This window comes from Haplochromis burtoni, unplaced genomic scaffold (genome assembly GCF_018398535.1).
Source record: "Haplochromis burtoni strain Fernald_Lab_line unplaced genomic scaffold, NCSU_Asbu1 Contig_144, whole genome shotgun sequence".
Lineage (NCBI taxonomy): Eukaryota > Metazoa > Chordata > Actinopteri > Cichliformes > Cichlidae > Haplochromis > Haplochromis burtoni.
The window spans coordinates 1,240,177-1,267,242 of NW_024582505.1; the positions used below are offsets into that span (position 1 = coordinate 1,240,177).

The 27,066-nt window shown below is 41.0% G+C and overlaps 1 protein-coding gene across 11 annotated transcripts in view; it reads left to right on the forward strand.

The window, feature by feature from the left end:
• Positions 1 to 656: 656 nt before the first annotated feature.
• The window catches only part of synrg (synergin, gamma), a 43,185-nt gene continuing 16,775 nt past the window's right edge, over positions 657 to 27,066 (forward strand). For 3 of the 11 annotated variants that reach the window (XM_005932051.2, XM_042224602.1, XM_005932054.2), the window contains exons 1-15: positions 657 to 753; positions 6,016 to 6,056; positions 8,666 to 8,802; positions 9,254 to 9,381; positions 12,002 to 12,107; positions 12,211 to 12,322; positions 12,932 to 13,345; positions 15,109 to 15,387; positions 16,584 to 16,664; positions 16,786 to 16,982; positions 17,955 to 18,212; positions 18,286 to 18,422; positions 20,155 to 20,279; positions 20,663 to 20,725; positions 22,172 to 23,131. In XM_005932051.2, coding sequence (XP_005932113.1) covers positions 719 to 753; positions 6,016 to 6,056; positions 8,666 to 8,802; positions 9,254 to 9,381; positions 12,002 to 12,107; positions 12,211 to 12,322; positions 12,932 to 13,345; positions 15,109 to 15,387; positions 16,584 to 16,664; positions 16,786 to 16,982; positions 17,955 to 18,212; positions 18,286 to 18,422; positions 20,155 to 20,279; positions 20,663 to 20,725; positions 22,172 to 23,131 — 3,073 coding nt within the window. In that variant the 5' untranslated portion in view covers positions 657 to 718. The remainder of the gene's footprint in view (positions 754 to 6,015; positions 6,057 to 8,665; positions 8,803 to 9,253; positions 9,382 to 12,001; positions 12,108 to 12,210; positions 12,323 to 12,931; positions 13,346 to 15,108; positions 15,388 to 16,583; positions 16,665 to 16,785; positions 16,983 to 17,954; positions 18,213 to 18,285; positions 18,423 to 20,154; positions 20,280 to 20,662; positions 20,726 to 22,171; positions 23,132 to 27,066) is intronic. The other 8 variants (XM_005932052.2, XM_005932055.2, XM_005932053.2 and 5 more) reach the window with 8 other exon arrangements.

A 27,066-nucleotide genomic window follows, 5' to 3' on the forward strand; every position in this document is an offset into this window, starting at 1 on the left:
ATTTGATCTTACACTTTTTTTTTTTACCTGAATCTGGCTCCTTTTTTGTGAAAAAACTTCCTTATATCCATTACGAACTTGGCTGTCTCTCTGTGCACACACACACACACACACACACACACCAGGAGTTATAAGGTTAATGGGCATCCAGTCAGTGCAAGACAATATAATTTCCCCATATTAGACAATACAAATCCTCGCAATAGCACACCTGTCGGGAATTAACATTACAGTCTTTAAAAAAAACACATCATGTTGTTTTAAAAAAAGATCAATTTTCCTTGAGATTGCTAACAAAGTTAATCAAAAACTAGTAACTTAACTGTTAGCTTCAGTCATCTGGAGAAAGAGAGCATCCAGGTTACTGAAGACATTTAAAAAAAAAAGTGAATTATTATTAATTATGTATTATCTCAGCATTTTGTCTTTCTTAGAAGTAGCGCCAAGATATTACTACCGAAATAATAAGTTGAAATTTCACTGGTGGAAACAAACTGTGGAATATGAAGACTTAAGGTTAAAGGTAAAATGTATATGTGGACCTGGGGTGGGGGGGTAATTCAGGAAAAAAAACAACAAATAATCCAACAAAACTAAAAATTAGCCCTGCTATGAGCCGGCAGATGTGCCTGACAGACTGAACTCAGGGCACCGAACGTCCCACCACACAGTCCTAAGTAGTGACGTCGTCTTCCTCTTAGTGACTGCTGTTATCAAGATGGCGCTGCGGCCAGGATCTGGGGGAGGTGGCAGGTATTTTAGCCATTTTAAACTGACTCATTTTAGGGGAAGTAATTTGTGCGTGAAACATTCACCCCCGACAGTCGCGGGGCTTCACATTTAGCCACGAGGACGCCCTCAAATATCGCGATAAAGGCTGGCTTAGTTTGTCGGAGCAGGGAGATGAGATGAGATGGCTGGTGGTCAGGTGCCACAGCTAACGTTAGCTGGCTCCTTCTGCCTTTACCTGTCCATGTTCAGAGTGGACCAGACTAACTCCACGGTGTGGTCATATTAACAGATTTCACGCTTAAGTTATTCTGTGGTAGTCATAGTGTCCATTGCTCTCGGTCTCTGGTGATATAACGCGATACTTGCTAGATGAATCTCTTGTAGCATTGCTAGGCAGGCCTGTGGGTGGCTGGTAGGGACACATATTTACACTTTCTCAGAATTATGTTTTCTGTTATTAGGGATTTAGTATGGTGTTGGCTATTTACGAAGATAAAGCATTAGGACGTGAAGATTTGTGGGGAAGGGGTTGATTTAGTTAAGTTTTTGTCCCTGTAACACACCAAGCAGCAGAGACTCTAAGCCCTTCTTCAAGAGTCAGATTGCTCTAATAACTCTCTGCTGAATTACATAATCAGCCCTGTCGCACATGCATATTCCAGTAAGTAGCTGTAAATGGTGAGGAGATGTTCAGGTGTCTTATTAAAGCAGTGTGATGATGGTCTGCAGAGGAGATGAAAAGGCCAGCCTCATGATTTTTTCATAACACGAGCTCCAGCACCCTGAATAATAAATATACTCTGGCTACAAGGCTAGCCAGGTGATACTGATCTGACAGGTGAAACCAAAGCCCTCAAGACTGTCTGTGCCATTCTTTCACTGTGGCTGGTAAAGCCTCTAATGTATACTCTGGTACATTTGGGCTATATTTATATATTTAAAAAATGTGTCATTTATGAGATGGGCCATGCTTAACTTTGACTTTGGAAATCCTTTAAAAAAAAAAAAGTATCTACTTCCATGGTACAGTGTGACTTTTTTATAATCAGTGGTCCCATTTGGTAAAAAACAACCTTGGAAACTTCAATCTTGGAAATCTTGGAAACTGAGTAGCTGCAAGAAATGACAACGTGGGTATGATAAAAGTAAAATGTACCTGAATGCTAAAGTGCAAAGCCAGGAGGTGAAGCCTGTTTGAGAATTCCAGCAACCTTTTGTAGTTTGTAGTAGGGCTGTTCGATATAACGATATATATCGGATGGCAAAAAGTCTATCGTTTCATTTTACGCTATCGTTTGTTTCGTGGTGTCGCAAAATAAACTGTTTACGGCAATATTTTTTCACCGTTTTGATGGTCACTGTAGTGGCTATATTAATTTCTTTAAGTTCTCTCTTTCTCTTATATTTAATATAACCACACTACAGACGGACAAGCGCCTGTTTTTATGCGTTGTGGTTAGCAACAACGACGGTAACACCATCGCGTATCCGCTTGTTTATGTACCACATAAACCTTTCACAATAAAGCTCAAGATCCTGTTGAGACTTTTCAAAATAAACCGAATCGCGTGAAAAAGCAGATTATTAACGGATGAGAAGTAAAAACAGAGCCGCCAGGTGCTAAAAAATAAACCTTAGACTCAAACGTTAGAACAGGCTTTTCCCTGCAGCACGCAGTGTAATAAATACTCACAATAAATAATAAATACTCGGCGTTTACAACTTATGTCTAAAAATGTATCGTTTCATGCATCGGTTAAAACACTCGACTCCAGCTACATGACGCGCAGCTGGAAACACTTCCCGCAAGTAGAGCTGCCCGAGATTCACAGAATTTACAGAAAATGTTATATTTTTGCGATTTATGTCGTTATCGGACGATAGAATTCTTATATCGGGATATGAGATTTTGGTCATATCGCACAGCCCTAGTTTGTAGGCTCCATGCAGATCCTCTGTTTTCAACAAGGCATGTGATTAGATACTTTATGAATGTCAGATGATATCCTGTGCAGAAACCATACTTTTTACACCAGCTATTTAGAATATTTCTTCTTCTCTCAGCTGCTCCCTTTAGGGGTTGCCACAGCAGATCACCTACCTCGATCTCAGTCTCACTCTACCCTTCTCTTCTGACACACCAACCCTCTGCATGCCCTTCTTCACTACATTTGTGAACATCCTCTGAGGTCTTTTTCATTTCCACCTGCCTGGCAGCTCCATATTCAACATCCTTTGTCTTTTTTATCCACTATCCCTCCCCTGCACATGTTCAAACCTCTCTAAATTTTGTTTCCAAACTGGACAACTCACGATGTTCCTGTATATGAGAGAGAAAATGATTAGTGCTTGCTTTTCAGAGTGCTTTCGGTTACTTTTAGTGATGCATTAGTTGTAAAATTCTGGGCCGATACCAATGACATTTTTCCTGCTCTGTTTATTCCCTTGGTTATATCAAGAAAACAAAGAAATCTTCATTATACATAGCTCTGAAATACAAATAATGACATTAAAATCAATACAACTGATAAATCAGTAAATAAGATAACATTTTCTGAGTTCAGTGGTGGATCCGTTGGCTAATATATCAGCCAAATGTCAATCAGTTGGCTGATAACACCTAATAACAGCCGTCCGATAGATTCATTGGCTCCAGCCATGGCGACTTTTTCCTACATAATAGCATCTATGGAAGCAACAGCATTAGCAGCGAATGAGGAAAAGGTGCATTCGTAAGGCAGAAAATTGAGAATTTCTAGCATGTTTCTTTGGGTAAATAACAAAGCCCTAAATAATCAGTTGTTTGTACGTAAATGCTTTAGATCTTTATGTAGCAGAAGTGGCAGGTCTATTAAAAGTAAGCTTTTCCTTTTTATAGGAGTGATTTTAAGTTTGCTCTCTGTTCCTCTATGAGAGCAAATAATTTTAACAGTAACGACTCTGGCTAAAAACTCTGAAACTGTCCCTTCTGTCCCCAAGCATTTAAAGCAGTTTGATGGTAGCTATTAGATGAATCCAGACCTTTTACAAGGCTCAGGCCTGCCTGGTGTCCACAGCTGCTGTCGCCGCTTATCTCCCTCTATGTTAATCCACTCGGCCATGACCTCTGATTTGCTGAAGGATGGCAGACAGTAGTGCCGTCATGCTCAAAAAGCTTTTTAAGCTGCAAATCTTCCAGTGAGCAGATGCAAGAATCTGAAACCCTCTGGTACTTGTCATATTACAACAGTATCCTGTGAGGGGAAACACTGACTTCTTGCTTTGAGTTTAAATGTTTTTAGATGAGCAGAGAAAAGAGGACCACTCATCAGCACCAAGAGTGCCCATAAATTCACATTAGTATGAATTAAATGTGACAGACTCAGGAGGACTTGAACAAATAGCTGTTGTGACTATGTCCCAAATCATAAATGTACAGTACTATGTTGAAGTTGAGCTGCAGCAGGGCTGTAATTTCATGTACTACCATTAGGTAACACAAGATGGCACAGTGATTCAATTGAACCTTTTGTTTAAGCAGGCAAGTTATTAAGAGCACATCCATTTTAACAATGGAAGCCTGCAAAAGGCAAAACCTCTTGGAGAAACGGCTAACCCACACACCCACTGGTAAAACGGTGCCACCTGGTAGAGAAAGCTTTAGGTAAATTCTGCAGAGGGTAATTACAAAAAGTACCTTTAACCCTTAAAATAACAGATAATTTTGGCTCTTTGAAGTAAGCCCATGCAGACACAACATTTCCATGTTATCATATGGGACACTTCAGAGTTCCTCTTGCATTGGGAAAACTCAAAATTTCAAGGATTGTAATTGACCAGTTTTCTAAAGTGGGGTTTAAATTACTCAAACGAAAACAACTTGTGTTTTTTACAAGGACAGAAACACGAGGAAAATTCATAGACCTTAACTAAGGTAACAGGGACTCCAGTTGTGTCTGTGTGCGTACTCCCTCCCCAGAGGCCCGTTTTGTGTTGGAGAAAACCTATAACTCCAGCGGACATGTAGCACCACCTGATGAATATATATGGTTTGCTCTCTGCCAGCTCCCGAGGGAAATATGTGGTTCTTAAGCTGCTAAATGCTCCACTGGGTTTGCTGGCTAGTTACTAATTGTGTTTCAGATACAAGGAAATATGAGGGTTCTCCGGCTGGTTAGACAGTGCTAGTGAATGAAGATATTTGGAAATCGTAATGACTCGGTGAATAATGATAATAACGAATAACGGACAGGGTTAATCGATAAAGAATAGTTGCAGTCGTCGTGTTTACAAGCCTGCATTATGAGCCAGTGCCTGCTTTCTGTCACAGTGATCTCTCTGCTTCCCTTCTGTCAGCACAGTTGTCTCAGTTCTAAAGTTACCAGTATTATATTGTGATGATCACATTAAACTGGGAATCGTTGGAAGCAGAGGCCCGGCTGGCTCCGTCTTCTGTTTGTTTCTGCATCAACGCTTCCAGTCTGTGAGTTGTAGTAAGTTATTTGACAAATAGCCGAAGGCCTGTGTGGGTTGGCTCCGGCGAGGGAGAGACTTGGCCGACTCGTAGAAAGACTTCCTCTGATTATTTCTTAAAGGCCTGTTTCTCAGCACAGCGACAAGAGTCCAAGTCGCCTGCAGAAACTCGCCCAGCCATCTACCCTCCTGTTTATCTGGCGTGAACGTTGCTCCAAAGGATCTGAGGGGTTCTTTGTGAATAAGCCTCAGCTGCTTCGAGTCTGTAGAACAAAACTGCGTCTGCTTGTTGATGTCACTGTCATCAGCAACACACTTTTATCGCATCCGTGTTTAATTTTACCTGTCGGCTTACGGGAGCGTGTTACTGTCATCTGAAGAATTACAGCAACAGGATTCAGATTTGACGCAAGGAGGAAGGCATTTTCAAGTTGTTTTGAGGAGGTTGCAGTTTTACTTTTTTATATTTTTGGTTCTGTTTTGTCATCTCAAATGAGATCAGTATAAAATGGAATAAAATTAAACTGAAGGACCACATGAAACTGAAAAAATGGACTGATTTGTACAGCTCACAGCCTCTCAATCTCATTTATTGTCAAGCAAACATGGCGTCACATCTAATTTCACTTATCTCTTCCACGTCAGTTGTGTTATTATAACGGCTGTTGATTTTAAATGGTATTGTTGCAGCTAAGTGACAACGAGTCATCTGCTGCTATAAATGTTCAGCAGGGGACCGGGGAATAAAAAGGCCACATAAATGAAGGCTGTTTTTAACTTCAGCCTCAGTTTGAATCTCATAATCTGTGTTTTTCTTCTTTATTTCTTTAGTTTTATGTATCCTGTTGGAGGAGGCTTGGGACCGCCGCAAGGTGAGTCATTTCGCAGTGAATATTACCGCTCTTTCCCTCCAAACTGTTTGTGTAAATATATTCAGCTGAGGAGATGGCACACAAATGTGTTTTGTGTGAATTTGAATGGGATCATAGAATATTGCTTTTTGAAGCAAACTGTCAGGATATTGCACTTTAGAATGTAAACGTTGTTTATTTTGACAAATGTTACTAGAAATCTTCATTTTAAATAAAGTGGATATTGAAATACTGATTTTCTAACAAGTATTAGCACAATAAGTGTCATTCTTCCCTCGATGTAATCAGTCACACAAGATGTGATCAAAAGTTTCTCGGCTCTGTAAATAACTTTAAAAAGTTTGGCTCATCTCCTCTTCAGTGTCACCTTCTTTGGCAGCCTTGTACTCTTCTGAAAAAGGCTAGGAACTGGATTAAACTTAAATTTAAGTTATGATTACAAAATAATTTCATCTACTTTCTCTGTAGAGCTGTTTGTTTTTTTATTGTGCTATAATTCAAACGCACTCTGTTCTTTTACAGTTTGTAGTTTTTGCTTAGTTGACTAAAACAGAGCTTCTCTTTACCAAGATCCATACATGAAAAGAGATGAAGAGAAACCCTGGATTGCTCAGGGTCTGTCACCTGGTCCACTTTCAGCACTATGATGCATTTTAGAACATAAATCCACTCCCAACATGTTTTTAAGTTCAGTAAATTAATGTTTAAACTACAGTATTGACCATAATAGTTGTGATTATGATTGTTGCTTTAATCGAGTGCTTGCTCTGTTGATTGAACTTTGTGCGCTTGATTTGCTCCCCTGTATCAAACATCAAGCCTTCAGCTTTCATTTGGGGAAGAGGGTGAAGCCAAATCTGGGTTGGGAGAGAAAAATAAACCAAAATGCAAAATGAAATAAGAGAAATGATGAGGAACATGCTGCAAGCATGCCCCTCTTTAGAGCTAAAAGGAACATGGGAGGACAGCCTAGTAGGGGAGATAGGTTGGCCTTTGACGTTAACTTTGATTGTTTTCGTCCTTTCCTTTTAGTTATTGGTCCTTGCAGTTCTTGGGCATATGAGGATCACTGAGGATTCGGCACATTGCAGCTCATATCTTTGTTACAATGCTCAGCACTGAGCAACGCAGGTCTCAGATGTGCCATCATTTAGCTGTGGCTGCTCGTCCTACTCAGACTGTTGGCTTTGCAGTAACGCCTCCAGATAAACCACGCATGCACTGGTGGGACGAGCGTCTCTTAGGGGTCATTATATGCTCCTGTTAGCAATGTCATTTTAGTCCAACAAATTAGAATGTGCACAGTCTCCCAGACAAGCCATTTACACAGCCCAGTTGAGCCCTAACACGGTGAATCATCTGGAGGCTCCAGTCGGAGCTGGCTGCTCAGCTCTGGTTGTCAGCTTACGTGGCGTCTCTGAAAATAAACACACACTTTTCCAATTTTTCTTCCCCCAATCCTCTTGTTTTGCTCCAAGTTGTCACAGTAGTCACCAGAGAAACAGATTTGGCTGTTGCAAAGCCTGTGTCTTTTTCCAGCTGTTGGAAGAAATGGTAATGGATTTGCAATACCGAATTATGACCGGCCTCTGGAGGCTTTTGTTTTCTCTTTTTCTTGATAACTTAAACTAAGATAAGTAAGTAAATACATTTTATTTCTCCCAATAGTTTGTAAATTCTTCATTATAGCTGTAAAAACTTTAAACGCAGCCTATAACAGTGTAGCTTAATAAAATAAAACATGACCAAAATGAGCTCAATAAGGAAAAATTTACACAAAGGAAAGGTGCTCAGTTAAATGGAAGAAAAATGAATGAGCTCAAAAAGTACATTTTTAAAAACACAGAAGAATCCCCTGTAAAAACCTGAATGTAAAACGGGAAGAAAAAATTAATAAGAAAAAACAGATTAACTTTACTAAACTTGTAATAAATTATTATAAAGAAACAAAGAACTTCATTTATACCAAAAGTTGGGAAGTTACCGTGTTTCAGCAGCCAATAAATCCAAGCACTCATTTGTATTATTAAAAAAATTACACTAAATAAGGAGCTCAGATAAAAAAAAATAAAAAAAAAATAAAAAAAATGAAGAGCTCGATAAATCAGACTCCATATTATTTTGCGGACGCCTCACATTCCCCATGATGATTGCGGGAAGACCTCCAAATCTACTGTTTTCTATGTAGCTTCTCCGGTCTTACAGGCCTTGCTCCAGGCAGTAAAACTGTCAGTGCAATCAGCTGGTGAAGATTCTCTGTTGGCAAGAGAGTAATATGAAGAAAAACTACCAGAAGGCTTGTAAAAATTGATTTTACAAGACCCGTGAATCAAAAAAAAGTAGCCAAATCAACTTCACATGAATCGCACTGAGTAAGAATCAAGGCTATCAGTTAATAAAACCATTAAAATAAATACAAAACAGTAACAATGGAAACTGCATCTCAGTATGGTACCAGGAAAAAATGCAATGTAAAAATTTGAATGTAATACAATAAAAGAGAGTAAAAGAAATTCAATAAATTCAGTAAAGCATGATAAACATGTTACATATAGAATATTTTAACCATGTCTACAGTATGTGATAACAGTGTTTGTGTGTTTCTGCAGGCATGGTACCCATGCAGCAACAGCAGCAGCAGCAACAGCAGGGCTTCCCCATGGTTCCTGTCATGCAGCCTAACATGCAGGGCATGATGGGAATGAACTTTGGAGGCCAGATGCCCCCAGGTGCCATCCCTATGCAGGTCAGCGCTATTTCTTATATGTTGTGCTTGGTTCTGTGTTTGCATGTGTTTTTTTGGGAGGCGAGGGTCAAATTAATATTTCCCTGAGGATTTATTTATGTATTTATTTATTCTCTTGTAGTATTTTGAGTGAACTTGCTAATTTGGCTGTATTTGGTGCATACATAGTAGTGAAACACTGCTGTATTGATTTAACTGATTTCACTCATGTGGAAGGCTGGCTTTACAGCTCCTCTTGAACTCATTTGCTTCCATGTTAATCTCTCCACAAACAGTTTTAAACACCAGCACATTAACAGGAATTTATTGTTGCCTGGTGATGTTTAACAAGACTTTAATCCATTAACATTTTGCTTTCCCTTGGTTAAAGCATTTGATAATCACACGAGCGGAGCAGGAATGCTAAATAGTTTGTTGCATGTTTTTTTGGGGGGGGGTGGGGGTCTAACAGGGTGGAATGGCGATTGGGATGCAGACCCCTGGGATGCAGTTCTTGGGTCAGCCACAGTTCATGGGTATGAGACCAGCAGGACCCCAGTACACAGCTGACATGCAGAAACAGATGGCTGAAGAGCACCAGTAAGTCATCTTTACACCTCCATTATAATTCCTCTTTGTGTAGATCAAGTTTAAGTAAGCAGCTAGCTTAAAAAACAGTGCTGTGGAAAATAAACTTCCCTTTAACACATTCAAATTTTCTGTCAACTTCAGTTTCTGGTTACTTCTCATACTTTTTAATAGAGCCTTAGTGTCCAAATTAGGTAATCTTTTCCCCAAATACACTGAAAGATCTGAGTTTACCATCTGAGAGCATTCTGCTACTTTTTAGGACGTATAATCCCCCAAACCCTAACCCACTAACCCTGTAAAGCCTCTTGGATTAGCTGGAAAATTCATTATCACAAAGCTGACAACATAAAGTTAGGTGATTTTTAAAGCTCTTGAAAAATGGACTTCTTCAACATCTTCTCACAGCACAGCAGCACTCCAAACATCTTAAAGAATATGGATACTGGGTTGGGTTTTAATCATGTGTTGTTGCTTATTTTACTGGAGTAAAGTGTCTAAATGCTTCTTTGAGCACTGCAAAAGAAACCACACTTTTCCCTGCACTTTAGTTTACTTATTTATTTTTTGATTTCTAAATGTTTAGATTTGTGTGACTGTACACTTGAGAGATTGATGCATCTTCAAATGCGATGTCTGCACGTTACATTTAAAGGAACCAAGTGAATCCTTGTTTTATGTCTCACAAGTACTATTTTAGCCCCAAACTGTAGATTGTGCGGTCACTGTTGGTCCTCAGTGGATGAGTCCTAATAACCTAGATGGTCCCGTTGACAAGTTGACATTTGTGGTTTTAAATGAAATGTCACAAAAACTCTTGGTTGGACTGCCATGACATTTGGTTCACAGATTCATGTACCCGTCATGATGAATTGTAATCAGTTGATGAACTTTGCATTAAAGGCCATCAGGGCACAGTTTAAATTTGTCCAAACACCTGTAAAGCTGATGACATTCCCAGCTGCCTCAGCTGTACTGTATGTAGTGCTAATTAGTGCATGTGAGTGTGTGAAGGAGAAGAAGAATATGAAGCAAGAGAGTAGTAGAGAGAGGAGGGGGGCAACCGGGGGGGAGCAGCAGTCAAACATGCAAATAATCTTGTCTCACTAAAATAAATACACAATACAGGATATTAACATGTTAATACCAAATAAAAATCAGCATGTTGGCTTCATCTTTATACATTCAAATAAATTCATTTTCAATTCATACTTAAATGTTTCAGATCATCAAACAAATTTCAATATAAAGATCATGCACGTAAACACAAAATGCAGTCTCTAAATGAAGGTGTTTATTATTAAAAGGAGAAAAAATCCAGACCTCCATGGCCATGTGTGAAAAAATTATTACCCCCTAAACCTTATAACTGGTTGGGCCAGCGTTAATAGCAACAACTGGAATCAAGCATTTGCGATAACTGGCAGTGAGTCTTTTACAGCCCTGTGAAAGAATTTTGACCCACTCATCTTTGCAGACTTGCTGTAATTCAGCCCCATTGGAGGGTTTTCAAGCATGAACCGCCTTTTTAAGGTCAAGCCACAGCATCGGATAAGAGAGCTTATCACAGTTAATTCATGATTTAACAAGGCGGTGGCAGTCACTTTTTCTGACAGAGCTGTAGGGTTTGGTTGTTTTCCCCTTAATAATAAACACCTTCATTTAGAAGCTGCATTTTATGTTTACTTGCGTGATCTTTATCGAATATTTAAATTTGTTTGATAATCTGAAAGATTTAAGACAAAAAAATTGGAATTCAGGAAGGGGGGCAAGGACTTTTTCACACGACTGTATGTAGCGCCAAATCACAACAACATTGATCTCATTTTTGTTGTCAGAAAAAAAACGTGCAATACGTCAGGTTGGCCTTTATTGCTTATCTTAATGGAGCACTGTGTCCAAGTACAGCCTCACAGACCACACGGCTAATGTGTCTTGTGGATTTTGATCCTTTTAAGATTATTTTCCAGAACAAAAACTAACACACTGAATCAGTTTAAGCACCAGGGCTGCTGCTCTTAGCTGACCCCTGATCTGATAGCTTTCTGGTCCTCTTCTCCATTAACATAAATAAATCATTATTATTTTTTTATAGATCCTCCTTCTCTTTTTTAGTAAGTTGTTTTATTTTCATCACTTTCTGTCAGTTAAATCTGCCCATTGTATCTCAATACTAAAATATAAAAATGACACAGTTTTCACAATTTTGCCTCTGTACGCCATCGCAATAACTCAAGAGACGATTAAAGTGTATAAAGTGAAGAGTTTCGGCTTTACTTCAAGGCTGTTGCTTAGGAATTTAAATATTATTTGTGCTATTTTTTTAAGAGCATAACTTTGTAATTATAGGTTTGGATTTGCGTTTCCCTTCTTTCTCCTCTCAGGCAAAAATGCAGAGAAATACTTAATCCACAAGTTTATATGTAAAATGGTTAAAGTGATAAAATGTAAGTCTAGCTATAATAAGATAAGTAAACCGCAGAATGAACCGAATGAACTGAGAAATGTTGAAATGTTTTTACAAACTTCCATCAGACAACACGAACCTTCAGCTGCTGTTTTAACAAGCTTCCTTTGCGCTCATCCTTCTTAAGAGTCATATGTATTATGCTGTACTCTTCTTGCCCTTTAGAAAACGTCTGGAGCAGCAGCAGAAAATGCTGGAGGAAGACAGGAAAAGAAGACAATTTGAGGAGCAGAAACAGAAGCTGAGGCTGCTCAGCAGTGTCAAACCCAAGGTGAGCCTCTCTCCACATCTCGTTCTGCTTGTTTTTCCTGGCATGTCCACTGCTCGTTTTACTGACCCTCTGGACTCTCGATACCCAATTGTGCTGCGCTCAGACGGGGGAGAAGAGCCGCGATGACGCCTTGGAGGCAATCAAAGGCAACCTGGACGGTTTCAGCAGAGATGCAAAGATGCACCCCACTCCATCATCTCAGACCCAGAAGCCAGGTACCTTAGCACTTGGAGTTAAAAGTGTTTTCTGCTAAAGCTTCTTGCTTTAAAAAAAACCCTATAATAACTGAGTGATTGTTGGTTCACCAGACCACTGTATAATATTCTTTACTTAACTCACCCCTGTGTATTTGAGGAAATTTTGGAGATGCATTTAACAAATACACCGCATCTTGTGCAGTGCTTCCCGACCTTTCTGAACTATGAAACCTAGCAGTATTAACTTGCTGCTCCATGTTGCCAGTTTGAGATCTGGTTCAAGGACACTTTTGAGTATAAGTTTCATTTCTGTAATACTATAACTTGCGTCAATCATCTCAAGGCTCCTTATAGATTTATCAGTTTCTCCTGGGTGCAGACTTCTGCTTCAGCTGTTGGAATCTGTACAAATGTTGCGGTTTTGAAAGTGAATTATCAGAAATCCATCTAAACGATGGAGTAAATCTGAATATAAGTTAAGTGTTCTTCAGTTTGCAGATCTACAATTTCTGCTCTTGCACAAAAAGTCATTATCTCACTCTTGCACTGTGCAGCTCCGAAATCATCTTCCATTGTAGTGTGTTTGTCATGTGCTGTGCCATCATCATTATTTCTTCATTTTTGCAGACTCATCGCCATCACACCCGTCTGTCACTGCTCCCTCCCTTCCCCCAGCTATGTCTGAGGATAATGATGACTTTAGTGACTTTCAGGGCCCTGTCGATACCCCCACGTCGTTCCCTTTGCCCCCCTCCTCATCCTCTTCCTCCTTCACCACCACTCCCTCCAGCTTTGGGTTCTCCTCTCAGGCCCAGCCTTCATCCTCTGCCCCCAACATAGGTTTCTCTGAGGACGATGACGAGTTTAGTGACTTTGTTCAGGGACCTGTAAACACTTTCCCTTCTGCCAACTTCCACCTCTCCTCTCAGTCGCAAGTCCAATCGACTTTTCCACCCTCACAATCCCTCCCCTCTTCTGTGTCCATTCACACTGACACCCAACACTCTGCTGTCAGCACCAGCACCCAGTCTGCATTTCAAGGTAACTCTTCTCTTGCTTTGTTCACACCTCCCCCTCCCATCCCTCTAATTTGCCCTTTTTTCCACCTAGTTTGGAGGAATTTTTTACATTAGTGATTCTTTTATCACTGATGCTGAATGCTTTTACTGGTAACCCTGGATGATGGGTTCGTTTTGACCTGCATTAATGTGTGAGAGCATGCATCTAGCTAGACCAGCAGATGACCTCAGTACTCAACACTAAAGGGTAAACAAGGATGCACAATAAATAAGGAATACTGTTGAAAATGACTGTTTCTCAGTAGGTTTTTCCCCATGCAGTAGTTGCGTTTCCTTTTGATAGTGAATTTATGATTTGTGCACTGGTAGAGGACTGTCATGTCATTTGTCATTTGCCCTGTAATCTCTGGGATGAGCAGCTGCTCTGTGACAGCTTTCAGTCTCAGACTGTGAATGACAGGGTGCAGAGATCACCTTCTGTCCAGAGCAATTCAGCAACCCTCCGCCCAGTGTCATCCTTGATTCTCTGAGACATCTCTGACCTAATTGTTTAGCATCTGGAATAAGCAGATTAGATGGCTGATGGATAGATTGCCTCTGATATTAAGAGACCTGAGGAATTTATCTTGCAGTGTCTTTGTTGAAATTCAGTCAGGTAACATTTCTGTTTAGGGGGCTGTTTACAAATGATCTCATTTGCTTTTTTTTAATCTTATTTCCAACAAATAACACTAAATAATATCTGATACTTGGCTTCTTACGGATTTTCTAAAGAAAGGTTTGGTTAAAAAGAAGAATATATTGGTACCCCTTGAGAAAGGCTGTACTTTGGGTAATAATGGTTAAAGTGCCTGCTGTTATCAGCTCAAGAAAAAGATCTGTCACTGAATTTGTTAGTGTGCTTTTGTATGTGGGATTTTGTGTGGTTTTTGGGCAAATCTCCTTAAAGCTTCTTAAAGAAGCCCTGTGGAGTTCTCTAGAGGAACAAAAGTTACATTTCTGTTCAGTCTTAGTCACCAGAAACTGTCCTTAATTCTTAGAAGACATGCTGATTGAATTCCTGCTTTCTAAAACATTTGCAAAGACTAATTGAATTTAAATGTTAAAATCAGTATTCAAAATTGTGCAGGCATGTTTTCCCCTGCCTTTGTTGGTGTATTGCTGCACATTTTGGCATGTTACTGCAGCTTGTTATAAGTGCAGTAGGGAATCATGTGTGCATGCATGCATGCATTCATCATACCCATTCTGAGTGTGCATGTGAGAACACATTGACAAACAAAGTTGGCCCAGATATTAGTTAGTTGATGTTGGATTGCACTGGGTTGCAAATAGTTAAGTTCAGTTAATGCCTGTTAAGTAGTTATGTGTCCTGCCACCTGCATGATCTACCCAACGGCTCCCATACCTAAAGCACAGTAGTGGTTTAGTAGTGCGAATGCTTTTGAGGTGGACTATTTCCTGCCGTATGCTACATGCAGAAAAGGAAAACTGTGGAAAGTATTCCAAAATTGTCAGCTGTTTATGTTTGAAAACAGCTACAGGAAAGGAGCACAATAATGCTACAAGACGCCTGAACCATGATTAGCAACCTTTTATAACTGCTACTGACTGCTTCAGTCTTATCTTGCATATCAGATCTCAAACACAAATCTTTAAGTTATAACATAAATCTACTAAAGCATCCCTAATTTCATTTGCAAATTGAGCCTATAAATAGATGCGTTAAGTGTGCATTGTTGCTAGTATGTGTTAAAGAAGCTTGTTCCTCATCCACCCCTCTAGGCCCATCCCTGGAAGAGAAGCTGTTCTCCTCCTGTGATCTCACAGCTGATAAGACTGCGCAGGTTAGCTTTAAGTCCAAGCAGAGTTTGGCTGAAATGACTCCTAGAGCTAAAGTTTCAGCCCAGTTTCAGCCCAGTACTAAAGCGAGGAACTGGGCCGCGGCCACCGAGGACTTGAGCTCTGTCTTCGTCACAGAAAAGCCACCAGAGGCCCCGGTACCAGCGCCCAAACTCCCCCCATCAGCTGCTGGCGCATCTCCTCAAACCAGTAGTGACAGTGGTGAGAGAAGTACCCGTTCACTGGACTTCATAGCTGCTGCTTCTCTCTTGCTTTTCAGCATTAACAAACAATCAGGGTGGTAGTTCTCTTTCTGTCCTTGAGAAATATTTTCATTCTTTCTAACCCTGACAAAATAATTGTATGCCTCTTCTGGCAGTTTAATCTCCTCTATCTCTTTGGGTTATAATTGATTTATGCTAGATCCTGGACTGGGCATCCTACTGTTGTAGCCTGCGTGCTGTTAAATGAAATCAAGTTGATGTTTTCTTCGCTGCTGAGGTGACGATGTCTTTGAGGTGCCCTTCCTTGTGTCTCTCCATCGTCTCCTAAATCTCTGCTCCTATTTCTTCCTGCTTTATACCTCTGTCTTGTTAGCGGGGCTCTCTTATGTCACTGCTCCCTGCACAGACTGTGGAAATGGACTGTGTCTGTCAAGGTCCTTGGGTGATACCTGCTGACTAAATAAGCCGCCGTCTGTTCACTCACTGTGTAACACCCTCTCAGAGAACGACCTCTGGCGCATGCTGACTGCTTTGGTTTAACAGGGATGCGCATGGATTGGCAGGTGCCACTGGGGCCCAACATAATCCAAGGCTGATTGTGCATGCTACTCTGCTACTCCTTTGTGCTGTTATTTGTTTGTCTGTGTCCGTGTCCTCCGCGTCATCAGGGGAAATATTGCGGCTCATCACGGGGACCAGGGGAGATTTGTAATAAGATTCATTTAACTGCTCAAGACTGATGGAAGTATTATGTGCAAAGTGGGTGTCTGAGTAAACACCTGCCTTGCAGACAGAGTGTCAGGGACTCGAAATGAGCCATAGCAGTTTACTGAAATGTCTGGTTGTCTGTTTTCTAGAAAAGAATAATTTAGGTCAATGTCAGCAGTTAAATTATATTTTTAGTTAGTTTTTCTTACAAGGCAATTGCCTCTCTCCTCTCTCCTTGAAGCTGGAAATGACTCACAGACTGATTTATAGATGTCTGATGTGGCAGGGCGTTTGTGATTCAGTGCAGGGGAGCGTTACATCTGCACCGAGCCTTCCAGACATCAGGTGTATAATTTTGTCGAGCTCGATATGAGCAGGGCTCAGCTGCCAAGAGACTTGGCAGATCGTAAGCCTGGACAAGACTTTTGCTTCAACAGCTAATTGTGTGTCTGTGTGTGTGTATATGTGTGCTTGTGCTTCTGACAGCAGGTGTTGGTGTGTATCCACAACAAGAGCACATTCAGACCATGCTGCCCGCCTGGGTTTACAACGACAGCCTCGTCCCAGGTAAACGTTTACTCTCAAAAACATCCAGTTTAATTTTCAGACGACGATATTCAACATCACTGTGTGTTTTGCGGAAAGAAATGACACGAATTGCAAAAATGTTTTGTTTTTCTTTTCCCAGAAATGTTCAAGAAGGTTCTTGAAATCACCATGACTCCGGCAGGGATAGACACAGCCAAACTCTACCCGATATTAATGTCATCAGGTCTTCCCAGGGAAGCACTCGGGCAAATCTGGGCATCAGCCAACCGCACAACACCTGGCATGCTGACCAAGGAGGAACTTTACACTGTACTTGCACTAATTGGGGTGGCGCAGGTAATCACTGAAGTCAAAACAAATTATCCACTTAGAACAACTCCACTAATCATCTCCCACAGCTTCCGCAGAGCCTCGCCATAAACTCCTCACTGAAATTAGCTGGGCTTAGTTCAAAATGGAGAGAAAAGAAGCGGTGCTGTGACTCAGCCCGCGGCCTGTGAAGCGTTATAAGTCCAATATATGGCTGAGTCCCCATCAACCAAGTTTGGCAGGAGGCTTCTTATCACTCTCAGCCCGGGCCTGTCACCACCACCCCTGGGAGGATGCAAATCTTCAGGCAGCTCACGAAACACTGCATGCCTCCGCTTCCATGCGAGGAATAATAAGACACCTTTGGTGATGTAAATCTTCAAGAAGCTTAAAACACAAGCAAAACAAGGTGCATTCTCTTGTGAGGTGGAAGAAAGTTTGAGTCTGCTGGTGACATCTGTTCAAAAGGATTGTGTTGAATAATTTATATATAAATGTTAGTCCTTGGCCACGTTCAGTGAATACAGAAGGGCTTTAAATTATATAGGTTCACAACGATCCGTGTGCCCTGATACCTTTCGTGATTTAACGCATTAACCCCCCCCAAAAGGAAGAAAAAAATGCAGCCAAATGAAACTTTGAAACATCTTACAGGCTTTGTTTTGTATTTGTCATTGCCAACAGTCCTCATGGAAAGACTCAAACTGACTCTGTTACTCTCACTCACTTCTTCACCTTATCTGTGGCTTTCAACCTGAGGCTTTTTTGCAGTCACAGATACATAACTCCATTTTTTAGAAAGTTAAGGTAGATTCCAAAAAAGCTGGGCATCACTGCTTTGACAAACATTGCACACAAAGCGTTTGTTGAAGACTGCTTTGATTATATTTGCAGCTGCAGGACAAAGATTTCATCATGTTTTAATATGCTTTTGCACAACAGCTGAGCTCAGGGGGACCTGCTTCGCTTGAATATTGTTTGTCGCGTCCTTACTTTCAGAGTGGCCTCCCGGCAATGAACGTGGAAATCCTCGGCCAATTTCCTTCTCCTCCCGTGCCGAACCTGCCGGCTCTGGCTATGGCCATGGCCCCTGTCATGCCTCAGCACCAGCAGCCCATGATGACCCAGCCCCCGGTCTCCATGGCCATGCCCACAGCAGCCCCGCCACCAGTCATGCCTATGACACCGGCAGCACCGGCTCAGCCACCCACAAACACAAATTTCATTGCCAGTTTCCCTCCAGCACAGGTATCACAGGTATGCTCAGTTTCTTATTTTCCTGCTGTCGATCACCTCACTCACTTCACTCTCCAACATGATGTTTGCGTAGGGAACCAAAGCCGATGACGATGACTTCCAGGACTTCCAGGAAGCTCCAAAGGCAGGAGGAGACCAAGCTTTCTCTGACTTTCAGGGGGAATCGGGAGGAAGCTTCCCTACTACCATTGCACCACAGCACCAAAACAGGTACAGGCTTGTTGATGAAGACAGTGAGTCTGCCTTTTTTTCCAGGCTTGTATAATTAGGAGCATTTTAAGAGCTTATGTGACCCTAATTATAAGCTACATTAAATAAGATTGGGTATTTCTTATTCTAGCTCTCTCTCCTTTTGTTCTCTGTGCTGTAAATATTTGCAGAGATGAGCATCAAATATTCAGCCCTAGATGATTATTTATAGCTGACTCATCCTGCATAATATTTGTACTTCTCATTGTCTGTCTTACAGTCAGAGGCACTGTTTCAATATCTTGTAATAACCTCCTCTGAATAGGAATGAGTTTGGGTCATCTACTAATGAATTCATTTCAGTGGACAGTAGATAAGCTCGTTTCTTTATATTACTTCTTTCCGAGCCTTTCTGGAGCAACCGTGCCTTCAGTGAGAGGAAGCTGAAAGGCAATTATCCACTGAAAGACAAAGAGAAAGCAGAATTAAAGTATCTGAAATCTAAGTGGCATAGGCGTTTTATGATTCTCTCCTATTTCGCAACTGAAAAAATCCAGTCCTGACGGTTTCATCAATGTAACAAGAATTCCCCGCAGACTGAGATTGCTTTCTAATTAAATGAGAGGCTGAACAGCTCATATTGGGCTGCCAGCCTGAACTGGCACCCATAACTTACTGTCGGATGTCTTACAGAAAAAGCGCTTTGAGGAAACTAATATTCACTGAGTTTAACAATTTCCCTAAGCCCCTGATTTGTCTGTTTTAGCATATGATCATGCATAATGGTCATCATATTTCTTGCTTTTGGCCTGTATTAAAGCATCCTTCACTTTCAGGAATAGTTTGGCATTTTGGGATTATGCTGGTTAGTTTTCTGTTGTGTTGAGAAGACTGAAGCCACTTTCTTGGACTGGCTCTTTCATCAGTTGACTGAAGTCTGTCAGCAGCAGCTCTTAAGCTCGCAAATAAACCAGTCTGTGCAAAAAACTGAGGTGTAAAAATATGTTTTGGGTTTCAGTGGTTGATCATGCATCTCAGGTTGGACTGTTAACGTCCTGGAGTCTTCAGTGGGTGCAGGACAGCACAAACCCTCTAAATTAAATTAAATATAAAGTGGTAATTAACATGTATCAAAGGGGCTGGAAGGTGTTCACGTCTCACGCTAAACAAAACTAGCTCGCTACTGAATAGCCTGAATATTAAGAGACAGTAAAAGTAGTATTATCAAAATCTCTTTTTAGACCTAAATCAATATAGGATTTTTAAGACCAGTACCAATATTTGGCAATTTTTAAAAACTGGTATATCACTATATTTTTTTAATATAACAGAGCTATTTAAAAGTAATGTTGCTCTAGTGTTACAACAGGCCACGGATTACTTATTTACACTCTGCTTGGATCAGCTGCTTGTTCTTTGGGGCATTCCAAACATGTGCTGCTAACACGCAGTCCAGTACATTTTGTCCGAATTAGTAAAACAAGATATAAATACTTTTGTTGGTGAGCTGGATGTGAGACAGTGGGCGTGTATTTTTATTCCTAAGCAGAGCTACCTTCTGCCTGTTCAGTGGCCTTAATGGATGAAAGGACACCAAGAGCTTGTAACAAAAGGAAAAAAAAAAAGGAAGCTGTTTCTCTCCAAATTGTGAACCCAGGGCAAACGTTCAGCTCAGGCAGCTTATAGGGATTAAACTTTACCTTTGAACTTCGCCCATCATGATGTCTGACGATTCGCTTTTGTGTCCCTGCAGCACGCCTGCCTTGCTGACTCCAGTGTCTGGTTCCTCCTCCGCCTCCGTTACATCTTCTGATAAGTACGCCGTGTTCAAGCAGCTGTCTGTGGATCAGCCTGCAGAGCCTACACCCCCTGCCTCAGGTACGTTGGATACCTCATGTAATAGTGTTAGTCCTCTTGGGGGTACATACTGGGACCAAAACATAAAGTCAGTCAGAGAAGGAAACAATATTATCATCACAGCAGCATGGGGAACAGCACGTTCCGTTCCTTCCTGTGTAGATAACTGGCAAGGATTCATTAAAAGCAGAAAGTGATAACATGACATTTCCAGGTATTTCATCATGTCGAGCCCTTTTATTACATCTAAAATACGAAATTGATCCCTGAAGGTTAAAGCAGCTTACATAAGGACACGTTCAGTTCACAAACTAAGTTTTGGCCCTTGAACGATACAGGGAGAGTAAATTTCTTTCATATTGCTCTTTATAGTTACCAATTCTTCTTTATTTGCTCTGATCCAGATATTGGAGACAAATACAGTGTATTCAGACAACTCGAACAACCCGCGGAGAAGAAATCAGTCGGTAAGAGACCCACACATCTCGATCTCTCTGTGAAAAAAAACAACAACACGTTCACCTAATGTACATATTAGCACATCCTTGCTTTTTGACCTCTTTAGGCAGTGACGTAGAGAACTAAGAGATGAACTTTATGAACATCACATCATCCCCAGGAAACAAATGGTTTCTTTTTATGTTCTCTAATTAAACTGTGTATTATAACTTGGACAAAGCTGTCAGGTCACCACACTACCACAGAGCCATGTTTACACTGTGTCTTGTATTGCAAGCCTGTAGCGTTGATACCCACTGTGTTTCCCATCCCTGTTTCATTAGAACAGTTTCCGATGGGGACACCTCTTACAACTCCAGTAAGTCATGCTTTGCAGTGACCTTTCTTTGGCATTGTCAGGCTCCATCTCCTTAATGAGCCCATTAGTTATCGCTCTTCCACCGTACACCAGCGGTGTGAACAGAATCTCTATTTCAGCATGCATACGTTACTCCACAGGATTAACAACTGCTGAAAACTTGAGAATTTATTCTGACTTTTTTCTGTGTGGTTTTTGTAAAAAAGAGGCAAAAGTTTTCCCACTGCTATAAATACCCATCACAGTTATCTGCAGAAAATGATAATAGTTTGTTCTAGCTTTTTTACTTTTAGCTAACAACTTCATCAGGATTCTGTAGATGTAATATTGTTTCCTGATAACAAGTCATATCTGTCTTTTTCTAAGCTGTTTTGTCATAAATAGCATTTTCTGTCAGGTTCAGACTCTCTCATCAGAAAACTTCAGACATTTGCATAAAAGTCTGTGATAAACACAGCCACTAAACTCAGGTGTAAACTATCATTGCCTAAAGATATTTGATGCTATAAAATATAAACCTAAAATACAGAAATTACACTGGAAACCATTTGGCCTCGTCTACTTCCCTGGAAGATATTGGATATTGTAGACAAAAATGACGTGTTGGATGGTAATTTTTGCAGAATGACTATAATCAACAGTTCCTTGCGTGGTAGTGTCGATGTACATGCACCGTTTCTCATTAGTTTGGGGTCATTTGAAAGAAAAGCACATTTGTTTTTAGTAAAGTAAAGTTGATTGAGGATTTATTTTGTAGAAATTCCATTAAAAGTTATATGATGTAGGAAGTATTACTTTTTTTAATTATATATTTAATGAAAAGAAGTGTGCATTTCTTTAAAAAAAAAAAACCCAGCCCTAAACTTTTGAGTGATAGTGTATGGAGAGCTTTTTGTGCAGTGATGTATGATCTTCTTTGCACACTGCAGCCCAAAGTTCACCAGTGGAGCAAAGGAGTAACTAATGCACCATTCCTCTCTCTTTTAGGATTGTAAAATAACTGAATGGTAGCTGTTGCAGCTGAGACCTTTTGGCCCCTTTATATCTCTCTGTTGTTTTTTTTTACTAATCTTAAATTCTTCTCTTTGGTTTACAGGAGAAGGATTTGCAGATTTCAAGTCTGTCGGCACAGTCGATGATGGCTTCACAGACTTTAAAACAGCCGACAGCGTCTCTCCACTAGACCCTCCAGATCAAGCCAAGCTCTTTCAACCTTCCTTCCCCTCTGCTTTTCCAAACTCTCAGTCACTACAGCAGCTTCCCCAGCAACAGCCAGCAGTGTCTCTTTCTCAGCCCAAAAATCCTCTCAACATGGCTGACCTGGACCTTTTCTCTTCTATAGCGCCCTCTGTTCCTGCCCCCACTGAGACAAAACCCAGCACATTCCCTTCTGTGTCTGTGCCCCCCTCTCTCGTCCTCCTGCCAGGTGGAGCAAAACCTCCGGGAGGAGGGGCAGATGAGTTTGGGGATTTTGCCCTCTTTGGCTCCTCTTCTGACTCCACTCAAGCTTCAGCCGCAGGAGGAGCTGCCTCAGCACCTCAGGATGACTTTGCAGACTTCATGGCATTTGGCAGCTCTGGTGGAGAGCCTAAAGGCGAGAGCAGCGCGGGTGTTCAAGGGGAAACCTCCACACAGCAGCGGTCTCAGCAGAGCTCTGACAAATACGACATATTCAAACAACTTTCTCTGGAAGGAGGCCTCGCCTACGATGACACCAAGGAGAGCGGCGCCGGCTCCTTCTCGTCACTCAAGAGCGACAACGACGACTTTGCCGAATTTCAGTCCTCGAAGTTCTGCACAGCACTCGGTGCTTCTGAAAAGACTCTGGGTGACAAGGTGGCCGCGTTCAAACAGGCCAAGGAAGACTCTGCATCTGTAAAGTCCCTCGACCTCCCGTCCATCGGCGGGAGCAGCGTGGGAAAGGACGACTCTGAGGACGCGCTGTCAGTACAGCTGGACATGAAGCTGTCGGACATGGGAGGAGACCTGAAGCACGTGATGTCAGACAGCTCTCTGGATTTGCCGGGTCTCTCTTCCCACCAGCCCCCTGCTACAGGTGAGGAACTTGTGCGTTTGCTCTGGTGAGGCTCCGTGCAGTGACACACAATATCGCTTTCAAGGCCAGCCAGCCTCTCCTTCTCAGTGACCCCTCCCCCAGACAAGGGGTCAAAGGGCAAATAATGAGGTCCTTGTTGAATTGAACATGCTCAATTGCTGAACACAAACATGAGTAACATATCAAATTAGATGCATCACAGCTTTCATTCTACATTTCATCGTTCATCTCATCATACTCTTTATTTATTACTTATTTATTTAAGTATTTATTTATTGAAATCTTTAGTTTCTTCCTCATTAGTTTTTTTTATCTCCACATTCCTCTTCCCGTATATTGTTATTGTAATGACAGGAAGGTCCTGGCCCATATCTCTTATTTATTTACAAATGATGAGTGCCTGGTTTTGATGTGCTGGCAGTCATAGTTCACAGACGAGGTCCCCCAGCTGCTGCCTGCGCGACTCGGATAAGCCTCCTGTTTGATGTGTCCACACCGCGGCAGGCGGATGTCGCACTTCCTTTCAGTGTACCTAGTGTGTGTGTGTGTGTGTGTGTGTGTGTGTGTGTGTGTTGTTTTGGGCAATGCTAAGAGACGGAGCAGTTGAATACAGATGAGTACAGGAGGGCGTTTATCCTCTTGTTTATTCAAATCACAGGTTTTCGAACAATAGGCTGCAGCTTACCAAAGGCGTTATCCGTAAGCCATCATTTACCTTTTTAACTGATGTGTGCAAAAAGCACAGCAGATGACTTAATTTTGATTCGCTTGAAATAAAATGTTACCATTAATATGACGTTTTGCATGCAAAAACTGGAGACTATTTTCATATAGAGCAACAGTGATTTGTCACTATTAAAAATATTATAGGTGGATGTGAGGGCTTGAATGTGAGTGCATGCATTTGTCTCTTTATGCCTGTCAGTTATTGTATTACCCTGCAGTATTTTCACATTAACCACGGAGTATGTTTTGGATCAAATGGACGTCTAATTGTAAGATGTCTAAATAATAGCGTGTCTGCTTTTTCCTCCCCTACCTCACATCCATGAAAGTGGAGTTAAAGTTTACCTAAAGCTCGTCCTTTTATAAAAAGGGAAATCAATCTAGTGTCTGTTAATAATCGGGTAGTGTCCGTGTCCTTTTTTCCCCCCTCTCTTCACTGCTCATCATTTATTCATCAGGCATCTCGTCTTCCACATCATGCGTCGTGTTTCATGCAAAACATTTCAAACCATTCTTGCAGTGTAACATGAGATGGGTTGCATGTGTTCTCAGGTGAAGGCTCTGTAATTCAAACATTTGCCAACTTGAAGGGAGCTTTCATTTTTATTTCAAAGCTCAGACAAAGCTTGAGAAGTTTGTACAAATTGACCAAATCTCCACCTGACAACAGTCGTGCAATCAGCTTCCAATATTTCGTCACATATCATTAATTATCATCACATGTGTCAACTTATTTCATCCAAGAAACTGATACTTTATCCTTGACTAGAAAAAGATGTAAACATCCCCATTGCCTTATTTCAGTTTCTGTGCAGTGGTCAGATTTTGGTTAAACCCAAACAGGCCCCTCCGCACGGAGAGCAAACAATCCAGTCCATGGAGCTGCAGCGAAACCGCTGATCGGGTAAAGACCTGCCCGCTTTAACATCGATACATTCCTGAGAAGCTTATACGCTACCGTGACGGCGGTTTCATTTCACCCTTATTTATCAGCTGTTCTCGGAGAGCTCTGGGACTAACCTGTCGTTAACGTGTAGCAGTCCGAGCAGTTTGAGCACCTCACCACGCTTTGCACTGTGTTTTTGGAAATGTATGTAAGCTTAAAGAGACAGTATTTCTTTTCTGAGGTTCCTTTTGAGTCGCAAGAGGAATCAAATTTTCTTTCTCGTAATTTTCTTTTCTTTTTTTCAAAAAATCCGTTATCTGTGATATCGCAGCATGAATTTTTATCACGTGTGGCTCTACGGTCTGGCTCTTTGTGAGCATAATGAAGTTAGTATTACCCTTCCTGCCTTGCTTTTTGCTGCAGTGTGCCTGCCTTTTCAATTTGTGAAATTGACAAGAACGTAATACAAAATAACCATTTTATGCATAACAGTATTGCAAGTTGTTTTTATCAAGGGAGAAATGTGTACATGCAGATTTAATAGTGTATTTTTATTACAGGAATATGACCTCTTATTTTGAGACTATAGGAAGACTTCTCGATCTTGTTGTGATTTGCCAACTATGTAAATTAAATGTAGCCGACAGTATTTAGTAGAATCAGAGTATTTTTAGTTCAACGTGGATTCAAACATCAAAGTTTTTAGTAAATAATGATGTGTTATTAATCAAGGGGAATTAGTGCTCATCATCCTGCTTTGACAAACAATCACTGTAGCAAGAGGGGAAAAAAAGGATACTGTCTCTTTAAATCTGTTCCTGCATCTGTGATTGGATGTAATGGAAGCCCTTACTGGGATGCCAGGTGTAAGGATGGCCCTCTTTGTTTTCTGTAACCCTTTGAGGGCTTGAATGATATCGCTTCACATGTTTACATGCAGATTAATGCAGATATCCTGATCTCTTACCCTTATTTATTAAAGACTAAATATGTACAGATAGCAGCCTCCTTGCTGCTTCTAAAGTTTAGCTTCCTCCCTGTCAGTTTGTCCCCTCAGGTCCTCAAAGGGTTAATGCTTCCTGCCTTGTTCTTTGAATAATCTTTCAACCTGGCCTTTTCAAGTGTTCTGTATTCAAATCTTTTTTTTTTTCCCCCAAAAAAACAAAACAAAACAAAAAAATACACCTGTTGATTTACATCCTTATAGTAAAAGAAAGTTTGTCATCTTCCCAGAATTACTGATTCTAGTCTGTGAATGTGCCTTCTCATTCTGCTTCTATATCCTCGGATTATCTTTGTTTTACTTTCTCGCTGTTTGTTTTCTTCCTTTTCTCCTGACTCTGCATGCACTTGTATTCCAGATGACTGAAATTTAATTTTCAAAGTGTTAGTTTGACTAAACCTCTTGTAATGGTAGACCTCTTTCACAGTTCTTTGTGACCTCTCTCTCTCTCTCTCTCTCTCTCCCTACTCATGTTGTCGTAATAAATATTACTGTTGGTATTGCTGAAACGCGTACCGTCTTATTTCTCCTTTCCTTTCCTGTGAGGCGTAATGTGGTTGTAATGACACGAGGCTCACACCACTCGATCCTTGTCAATTTCACAAATTGCTTTTTGTGTCTGAGGGTTCTGTCATGCAAAATAGGAAGGCTTCAACAAGGTGGATTTATGTGTTTGCGAGTGTCTGAAGGAGACCTGAATGCTAAAGCGTTGACAAATGTGTGCAAGCTGCGCAGCTGTCAGTCAGTATCAGTCATAAAGAAAGTGATCAAAACACTTGTGAGAAACAGGGCAGACGCAGTGACAGGAAAGATCTTTTATTGATGTTGTTAGAGCGTCTGCCTCGAGACAAAAGCCTTCAGGTTGCATTTAATATAAAGAGATCAACTCTGATTATTGTTAGCCAAGCTGTTTGTCACCAGTGAAAGCAGCGAGTGTTGTCATATGGCCACGAGAAAAAAAAAGTTGCGTAAACATGACTCACCTCAGGCATAAAAACACCAAGGAATAATTTATTAAAGGGAAGATGTATTAATGTATTAATGCCTTGCATCATAGAGGGTTGATACAAGGCCTTGTTGTCAGTTTCACAAATCTGCATTATAAAAACTGTTTGTGGGCCCTTTGGATTACCAGGATTTCTGCATTGATTAGTATTGTTTACATATAAAACAACATCTGATCGACATCAGTGTCACGGCTTCAAACAAACACAGTCTGGTTAAACGCACTCCCACAGACATGCACACAGAGCACAGGCTGGAAAAAGTCATCCGATTAAAAGAGGAGAAATTTCAAATCAGTTCTAGAAAATTGTTTAA